The sequence below is a fragment of the Pollachius pollachius genome, assembly GCF_949987615.1.
Source record: "Pollachius pollachius genome assembly, chromosome: 9".
Classification (NCBI taxonomy): Eukaryota; Metazoa; Chordata; class Actinopteri; order Gadiformes; family Gadidae; genus Pollachius; species Pollachius pollachius.
Genome location: NC_136942.1, coordinates 488,608 through 498,607, shown reverse-complemented (window position 1 = coordinate 498,607; position 10,000 = coordinate 488,608). Strand labels below are relative to the sequence as shown.

General features: G+C 45.2%; 2 protein-coding genes across 2 annotated transcripts in view; both read left to right on the top strand.

Annotated features, from left to right (window-relative positions):
- The first annotated feature begins 1,072 nt into the window (after positions 1 to 1,072).
- On the top strand, positions 1,073 to 7,230 carry cav2 (caveolin 2). Its single transcript, XM_079744163.1, has 3 exons — positions 1,073 to 1,922; positions 2,269 to 2,456; positions 4,841 to 7,230. Exons 1-3 carry the CDS (start codon positions 1,773 to 1,775, stop codon positions 4,989 to 4,991), a joined length of 489 nt encoding a protein of 162 aa, XP_079600289.1. The 5' UTR covers positions 1,073 to 1,772; the 3' UTR covers positions 4,992 to 7,230.
- Positions 7,231 to 8,544: 1,314 nt separating this feature from the next.
- Positions 8,545 to 10,000, top strand: part of cav1 (caveolin 1) — a 6,295-nt gene continuing 4,839 nt past the window's right edge. Inside the window, exons 1-2 of the mRNA XM_079742951.1 lie at positions 8,545 to 8,696; positions 9,463 to 9,627. Of these exons, the coding sequence (XP_079599077.1) occupies positions 8,661 to 8,696; positions 9,463 to 9,627 (201 nt within the window). The 5' untranslated portion in view covers positions 8,545 to 8,660. The remainder of the gene's footprint in view (positions 8,697 to 9,462; positions 9,628 to 10,000) is intronic.

Genomic DNA, 10,000 nt, shown 5'->3' with positions numbered 1-10,000 from the left:
GACAATATAAGAATGATCTCCCTGGTCATCATGTTGACGAGCTGAAAACGAATAATTAATATTGAAATGATACATACATATACTGAACATATCCTCAGTATCATACAAAACAAGGCTTGTAAACTTGAGTTCTTAAACTTTATATTGTTTGTTAACGCTGTATCTCTTCATGTCTGAACTTCCTGTTTTACAGAAACACACACACGCAGACACACACACACAAACACATACACACACACACACATAAAATAATACACAAACACATACACACACACACACATCTAGTAAAACACCTAAACAAAGACACAGATATAAACAAACACACACACACACACACACACACACACACACACACACACAGTCTGTTGGGCTAGCCCCTACCAAAGCATGGCTGTCAGCAGCCGCCTCTGTTAGCTAAGCCAGGTGGATTATAGGCTGTTTTGTTCTAAAACTATCTGGGGGGGGGGGGGGGGGGGGGATTAGTGAAGGGTGTGGGCAGCATCTCTGCTGAGATTTGTGTGTGTGTGTGTGTGTGTGTGTGTGTGTGTCTGTGCTTTGCCAAGGCCCAAGGTGCTGGTGGAAGGGTTCCAGAAGGCTGTTGATCTCGCCTCAGCACCACGGGACGTGCACAGTGGCAGTCAGCTGTGTGTGTGTGTGTGTGTGTGTGTGTGTGTGTGTGTTCTATAATTTTGTATCGTTATTTCATTCAAATATTCACATTTACCATTTGGAGATTCCCATTTAACATTCAGAGATTTTTTCAATGCAACTCATATTGCATTGAAGTTGTTCACTGTTGTTGCTCTACTGAAACTTATGCACAAATCAATCTCACACAGACAGACAGACAGACAGACAGACAGCCAGACAGAGTGGCCCATCCACTCCATTTATTAACATTTTCCACAGACATGTAGATTTCCTGTATTTCCCAGCAGCACCAAGGGCATGTATGTGGCCTGAGAGGTCAGGGTATAGCCTACAGGTCTCAGTGACAGTGAGCTCATTCTATACGAGACAATGTATAATGGCACTGGTGGCGGCTTGGAAAAGGGTTTTCCTGTTGTGCTTCCGTTGATTGGACATCTGAGGAGCTCCAGTGATTGGAACAATGTTAATGTTGGGAGAGTGAGACGGCCAGGGGGTCAGGCCTAATGCCAGCCCCAGATTCCCACCGACAGCACAAATGCGGTCTGTTTCAGAGGGCTTTGTTGGGTGCAAGTGGAACTATGACTGCGCTTGTTGTTCAGGCAGTTTCCTACCAAATATGGAGAACGCTGCTGCGGCTACTTGTTGTGTTCCAGCTCGATAGAGCTGCGGGAGGAACCGCTCGTTTGAATGCAGTGAGCATTATTAGAGTTGTTCAGGGCAACATTGGATAGTGCACACCTGTTGCTTGCATGACATAACTCAGGATGTGTATCACACCAAACTAGATCCCGTGCATCGTCTCGATATTTGGTAGAGCAATAAACAGTATAAAAGTTGCTTGAACTGAAACACTGTATGTATTGGATGTTGATACAAGGTGTGTTCATCTTAACAACATGCCACACAGCCTTGAGGATATCTACTCAAGCGACCTTCTCTCGGTCAACAGTAGTGTGTGTGTGTGAGAGAGTGCTGCTGTTCCGCGCACGGCAGCACGGGGCGTGGGTCAGGTCTCTCCCTGCTGCGCACTAAAGCGCGTCTGTAGCGCGTAGGCTACAGTGAGGAGAATCAGCGCGCAACTGTCAACGAAAGTTCGCTCAGCCATCTCCCGCTAAACTGAAATGGGGGTCGAAAAGGAGAGATCGGACACGAGTATAATGATGGACGAAGACGAGTTCAACAGGTCGATAGAGCCAATGCTCTCCAAGAAAGGGAAGGTCTACGTGGAGGAGCCGGACCGAGATCCAAACGACATAAACGCGCACTTGAAGGTAAAGCGAAACTCCACATTGTGCCAGTGTGAATGAGATGCTGTTTGAACTAGACATATTATCACTTGTTTGAAATAGGTTTAAGAAACAATGCCCCCGCTGATCACAGAGATTACCCGTATTGTATTCCAGCCATGCGTAGCTAGACGCGTTTCCCCTGCGTTTTCATGTGCGCCGCACCAATACATCATCTCAGGCTCTCCAACATGTGTTATCGTTCATGTAAGCTGTGTTCATTGTCAAGCCCCCTCTCAATGTGTGATTGTTTTTGCTCGATTCAATCTCCTCAATGTGTTTGATCGGTCGAAGCCCCATTTGTCTGACAAGCAGTTTGATCACTCGACAGGTTGGCTTTGACGATGTGATCGCAGAGCCGCGCTCCACGCAGAGCTTCGACCGGGTCTGGATAGGAAGCCACGCTGTGTTCGAGCTCGCCAAATACATCTTCTACCGCGTACTGAGCACCCTGCTGGCTATCCCCATGGCCTTCCTGCTGGGGCTCGTCTTCGGGGTCATCAGCTGTATTCACATATGGTACGGCTAAAATTCAGCTTTGAGCCTGCCTTACGTGTGCCAGCTGCTCCACGCAGTATGGTGGTTGTTAGAGCTCTTGGCTCGATGCCGAGTGTTCCACTACGCTTCATTGCTTCGTATTTGTTATTGTCCCTTTAGATACAGGTTACCTCACTCCTGCAACCCCTAACAAGTGTTGCTGTTGCTCTTATTTGGATTATGATGACATGGCTGAATGGCATGACATTGCCACGTATAGAGTTATGCTCTGCAGTTGCCCACCGATTCTACAGGAAGGCAATGCACTTGGCTCCCATGCACTGCTCATTTTATACATTTGTATTACCTTTAGGAAAGAACGTGACGTTTAAACTTAACGCAAGCCCTCTAATGAAAGTTTGACTGAAATATGTCTCACCTGCGGTGTAAAAAAGGCCTTCATAACCTTAAGCAGACCGGATGAGTGGGGAGGCATTCTGGTCCTTCAGAAGCAGAGCTCAAGAGCTTCTCTAAGACGTGTGACATTCTTAGGATAGACTAAAGAACTTCAGGGTTACCTTCACATAACCGTTAGTCCTTCTGAGATACGTTTACCTATCCATCTGTCTGTCTGTCTGTCTGTCTGTCTGTCTGTCTGTCTATCTGTCGCTCTTTCTTTATCTCTCTCTCGTGCGCTCTCGCTCTCTCGCTCTATCTCTCTCTCTCTGCTAAAGGATTGATCCCCAGGTGGAAACATAATGTAGGGAACGATCAATAGAGGAGTGGATAAGGTGGGGTCGTAGCTAAAGGGCTGACCTTTGAACTTTGCGTGAAGAGAGCCAGTTGGTGGAAGAGAGCCATGCTCCAAACAACACAGGCAGGGTAAAGGCCACATGACTCAAAAGAGCTCCTATTTTGTCATGTAAACAACACTTTGTGAAGCCCTTGAATATGTGATGAAAAGAAAAAGATTGGCCATCAGTGATGAAAGTTATCTTCTGCATTTGAAGAATGACCCACTTTAGTCTTAAGTAACATACTTGACCTACTCCAGTGGTAAACTGTAAAACCCAGGCAACTCAAACACGAACATGGCTGGAAAATAGTGGCGGGAGCGTTCCTTCTGTAACTTTCAAATCTTTTCTGACGGTTAAAGATAGAGCAGGTTAATACGGCCACAAAGACATTGGGACTCCAATCTTTTGGTTTGGTTTTAATCAAGCCTGTGTCAGTTGGGCCAGTGCCAACATCACATGCTTTGGTTTACATTCCTCCAGGCATGGTTTCAACAGAACACGTCACTGAAGCCAATTTTGTAGCAGAGGCAGCAGATTTATTTGTACAGTTTCACGCCATAAATTAAAAAATTATGAGAATAGAAGTCAGAAAAACCACCAGTTCCCTCCTGCTCAGTTCTGTTCCTACATTTTAAATATTCTTAATGTCACTGTAAAGTCTGTGGTGGCGCATTTCCACTTGAGGGTGCGGGTCCGTTCGGTGAGGCCTGGTGGAGCAGCGAAGGTGTGGTTCGGCGCAGCTCAGTTACGGCTCGCGTTTCCACCGCTGACAGTACCCTCATGGTGGGGGGGGCGGGGTTTAAGCTGGATGGCGATAGCCGCGGCAGCTACGTTAGCATTGTGACCTCATAGAAGCCCGACATAGTGTAGCCTCCTAATAATTCCAAGGAAAAAGAAGAACGCGACACAATGAACAAAGATCAACAATGTAGGACGTCCAAGAAGGACGGCAAACTTTTGTGCAACATTTTCTTCCTTTCCGTTGTTCAGAGATACTTGGGTATTGTGTTTGTTGGTTAGTATCCCCAAGTCACACGGAAGTGCGATTCTGTCGACCAATCAACGGACGGCGTGCGTAGCTCAAACTTGCCGGCACCATTTCAGGCGTCTCAGTACCCCAACGGAGGAGTACTGTGAGACGAGTACGGCTCAGTCCGGGTAACGCCCACTTTTGGCGGTGTAAACGCGATCCGTGCCACACCTTAGCGAACTGAACCGACCCGCACCCTCCGGTGGAAACGCTCCATAGGATAGCCTCTCCAGGTCATCTAATAGCCTCGAATAATATCCTTGCATTACCTACAAAACACAACTGTACATCTACATGGTATTATATAAATAATATACGCAAATATAACACTATTTGGATTATGTAGCCAAACCCTAGCAGCATAAGCAGCCAAGCTACCTTGTCCCAATCCCCCAACATGCAACACTCTAAAGCCTCCATCCACCCAGACAGTACAAAGAGGTCACTCTTGCTTCACCTGGTGGAGGTTGACTTAAGAGTTCAACCACAAGACAAATATGTTAGCGGCACCCTGAGCTCAGACGAGATCATTGATCCTCGACACAGTACGCCTGTGTTTCGCCATCCTCCGGGTTGACCGTTGACCTTTGTCTTTCCAGGGTTGCCGTGCCGCTGATCCAGAGCTTCCTGATGGTGCTGCCATCTGCCCGGCTGGTGTGGAGGAGTCTGATGGACATGTTTGTGTCTCCACTCTGCAACAGCATGGGCAAGAGCCTGTCCTCAGTGCACGTTGAGACAACATATAACTGAATCCCCCCCCTCCCCTTTCCACCTCCTCCCACCTCCTCCTCCTCCTTCCGGAACCGATTCGGAACCGGCCCCAGAAGGGAACGGGTTAAAGTGATGTCTGAGCTGTGTTTGAGTCTATTTGCTCTTCGCAATGTACAGCTAGCCAAGTCGTAGCATGAAGGATCTATTCCAATCCCTGAGGAAGGGAGATACGTTTGCAAAATATTTACGTTGCTTTCCTTATATGCCCATTTGCCCATTATGACTTTTTGCAGCATAATCCACTACTTCCTTTAAATCCCCTTCTGACATTTTAGTCAAGAAACAACAATGATATCATGAGTATTTTTGGTTAAGACAGATAACAGTATGTCAATACAAGTTATCAACTCCCCTAGATTGCCAGTGATTTTACTTTCTGTGAACTGAAGTAAATTCCAGTCATTCCATGCGTTTGTGACTTTACAGAGGTGGATTGGGTGTCGGACTACAGAGTATAGAAGAACAGAGTTTTGCTGTTAGGGAATCTGAACTGAAGTTCAGTGAAACTGTTAGACAAGAGAGATTATATTTGTACATGCTGATCTTGCTTCTTACTTAAAGGGTAATTCCGGTGTAAAATGGATTTAGGATATGTTTTGTTTGATAACGAGTTGAAACGTTCGTTTTGGAGCACAAAAACCGCATATAGACACTTTCTTCAGTTGGCTGTTTTTAGCTGATTCTATCAAAACGCTATAAACTTGGAAAGATGGGGGCACTGGTTATTGTAAAAACTAAATCGCTATTTTAAACCACTTAAAAGGCTAAAAGTAGCCCGACACTTCTTTGGTAGTATAATAAGGGTCTTAACATATAAAACGAGGCATTGAGAACTTTGTAAGTGTACAGATTGTTTTTTAAAAATGAAATTTTATACACACAATACCATCAGTAGATCACCCGTCGACGCCATTTTGTTTTTAAGACTCGATAAGTAGATTGGCGAACACAGAGCTTGCGTGTTGCTGACGGATGTCACAATCTCTCTGTTTGCCACTGAAGAAAGCGTCTATATACGTTTTTTGTGCTCCAAAACGAACGTTTCAACTTGTTATCATACAAGACATATCCCAAATCCATTTTACACCGGAATTACCCTTTAAAGGAACTATTGTGCACATTCTGAGGCTTTTACCGAGAGGTGAAGTGGCTTTAGAGTAACATACTGAATTCTAGATGCTAAAATGTAGCTTTTTTGCACACACATTTACAGGCTTATTTTATGATCAATGATTGTTGGGTGCTGATGTCACAGTCCGTTGAAAGTGTAATGGGGCATTTGAGTTTGAGACAAGGTTACCCTAAAGGTAAAAGATTTAAATATTTCTTAAGATTTTATGAATTTTGTTGAATGACATCTAAAGTTTTGAATTCATCTGGATATTGATTCTTCCTTAAAAAATGGCCTTCTAATTTATTATTTTCTACAATCACTACCAAGTCTTAATTTACCGTAAAGACTTTAATCAAGTACCTATGGTCTCTAGATAATGTGTGTAACTACGGCTTTTTGTATTTTCTATGTAACTTGTGTGATACTGACCATCCAGGTACATTGCGGATGTTTGCATAGTGCCGCTTGCTTATGTGGCTTATCTGCAGTTAAAGACAATTCAGCAGTCATCACACAGTGGAATTAGAACGCCTCCTCCATGTCGAAGACTATATGAGTTGTGTCAGGTATTTGGAGTTTTTTGTAATTCAACCCAAGTCTTCCTATCAGCTGCCTTGTGGCACACTTCAAAGAGTGCCTTAGAATGATGTTGATGATGATAGTGACACAACAAGTCACATGTGACACAACAAGTCACATGTGACACAACAAGTCACATGTGACATACCCAGAGGGCTCTAACATCTCATCCATGCCTCTTGGACCACTGCCAAGACATATGTGTGTCAGTGTTCTGGTTGTAATTGTTTGGACGGGGTGTGTGTGCGTGTTTGTGTGTGCGTGCGTGTGTGTGTGTGTGTGTGTGTGTGTGTGTGTGTGTGTGTGTGTGTGTGTGTGTGTAGAAAACCTTCAAACACAACCTATCACTCCAATATTGTCAAATCTCTCAAAAGCAGTGGATTCAGCTCATGTATAATGCAAGGTGTATCGTTTTGAAAATGCATTTATTGAAGAACAAATCATCTATAAGCCGAGGGGGAGGGTTGTTCCCCCTGACTAAGTGTCTTCCTCCTTATTGGACAACCCAAATATGTCCTGACCCAAATAAATATTTGTATCATCAGAAGTTAATCCGTGAACTCTTCATTCTATTTCTCCTCCCCGACTTTGACAGGAGTGCATGGTAGGCATCTTGCTGCCAGATCATCTCACATAAATCGTGATTTACGTGAGATTGCTCAAGACACTTTCCTTGACAAATTGTAGCTCAATGGAAATATGACCAGGGGCTTTGCTGCTGGCCCGGCAGGTCTGTGCAGCGTTCTCTGCTCGGCCTACTGGCTTTGGTTCATAATGATTCCTCGCGCCCCCCCGTAATGCGCTTTGGACTGTTTTGATTTATCGACAGTGATGACAAATAAGACAGTCATACAGTAATGAAACAAGTAATTAATCATCATCATGAGGATTTATGTTGTTGTTGTTGCTATGGGGCTGTCGTATAACACTTTATTTATCCCAGAAGAAAAATTCAGGAAAATGCTAAATTGATGATTAGTATAAACATTTGAATATTCTCAACAGCCTATTGCATTTTATACCCGGGTCAAAAGCAAAACACATAGTATGCACACCGCGAGTCTAGATGGAACATTAACCGGGCGTTTCCCTCATTATTCTGAACAGAATAAGATGAACATGAAAGCTTGCCAGTCTAGACTCAGCACCATTAACACACAGTTTGATTCCCACCAAAGTCTCCGTTTACTCTAATTAGAAAGGAGTCGATGCAGGCCAGCGGATGTTCTCATGGAGCCAAACATCTTCAGACCCTATAGCTTCAGCCTTCAGGCGTTGCTGCATCCTCGAGACCAGTGTGTCAACAGATACTAATCTCATGAATCTCATGAGATTAGTATCTGTTGACACTCAAAGAACGACCACCCTCCGTGCTAAATTAACCATGCCACATGCGTACAAAACGAGTAGCCTAAACGATTTGTGAGGCTAACAGGTTTATGTAAATAGATCTCGAGGGACTTCTCCAGTTGATTTTGTACTCAGTTGTGCTTCGGAAGATTTACTGGATGGATGGATTTACTATGCACCATAGAAAAGTGCCAAATCCTCATCATACTTCCAATGACTGCCAAATCCAACAGACCAAATAGAGCATTTAGTAATATCACGTCAGTGTGTCGGCCACTCGTGCTTGGGCATGTTTTGATTGACAGGTTAATTGTGGGTTACGGTTTTGGGTCGACCGTTGCCGCCGCCCTCCACGCAAGGTGCCCCTTGACTGCGATGAGTCGCCCCTCGGACCCCAGCGCGCACGTAGGTTTCCCACCGGCGCTGCCATTATATGCGTGTCACGTAGCCTACGTAATAAAAAAAAAAAAGTCAGGGATTTAGTCATTAAACATTTTGGAAGAGCCTCCGTGGGAAGTCCGTGCGCCTCCTCACTTTAGCAGTTCACTTTATTGTCTCCTGGTCTGCACGGGACGCAGGGTTTACGCTTCAGGCACAGGGGCAGCATGACAGGCGGACTGAAGGACAGAGAAGCGGACGAGGTAGGCTACACATCCCAAAGTGGCACCTTCTCTTTTCAGGCATTTTGCAGCAGCGCGTGTGTGCGGGCTTATATCTTCAGCAGAAAAGCAATTTTCACACCAGTGTCAAATATTCTCACCGGCTATTTGACTTCTGATTGGTTGAATGCAAGCGAGTGACTTTAACCAGAAGCCAAACGACTTTCGAAACTTTACGAAGCTATTTTGCATTCTATATATATGGTAAGTTGGGTCGTTAAAAGCCCCGCACCTCCGGTTCGGACGAGATGGCCCGCGCAGCTGTCCCGTGTGAGGTATGGGAAAGCTCACTGGAACACACTTCATTCCCATGGGCGTGAGCGCGTATCGTCCCTCTTCGTCTTTGGTCACTCCTTATAAATTGATTGACCTGCGCATTTATCGATGACGTTGGCAAAAAAAACAACAACCGCGTTTTACCTCAAAAGAAAATAGGATTATTACAGTTAGATGACACTAGACGGACACATATGACGGGTAAACGCCAGTCATATCATTTGGAGAAAACTTTTATCATCGGCTGCTAACGCACTCATTGCTGGGCTACGACCCCTTGCGGCTCAAGTGGGATCTCCGTGATCGAGGGGTGTGGTGCCTTGTTTCGATTCGTTTAAAGCCATCCCTGGCTGGGGCAGCCTACTAACTGCTCTCCTGTCTCTATTCTCTCTCACTCAACCACACTCACACACTGCCCGGCCTCCCTCAATACTTTCTCTCCCGCCAACCGTCTCCCCTCCGGATTTAACAGGACTTTCTATCACCGTTCATCCGAAAGCAAGGGAACATATACAAACCCAACAATAAAGAGATGGAAAACGACAGTTTGAACGGGAAGACGATGGAGGACGTCCACACGAAAGAGATCGACCTGGTGAACCGGGACCCGAAGCGCATCAACGACGACGTTGTCAGGGTGAGCAAGACATTTTTTGTAACTTTTCTTTCCTACATGTAGACTTCGAGGGAACAGTTTACTTGAGATCCAATAGAAGGCTATACGTTCCGACAGTGTCAATCTTTAGTTGACAATCTCCATGTACAGACCGTTTTGGGTTACAGTGTCCATTTAGGTATTCCTTAAAAATAGGGTCGTGTCGACGAAATTTATTTTTGAACTTTCAGTTTGGAATACTATTATTATGCGTTTTAAAAATGCTGAAGGTCTTGATAATAAAAATTCAGTAGGTGTAATATGCCTCACCAAAAGCTGCTGCGTGCGCTCCAGGCGCGTCACGGCACCGTTGCGCACGGGTTGGCGCACGGGACGCGCGCTCCTGCTCCGCGCT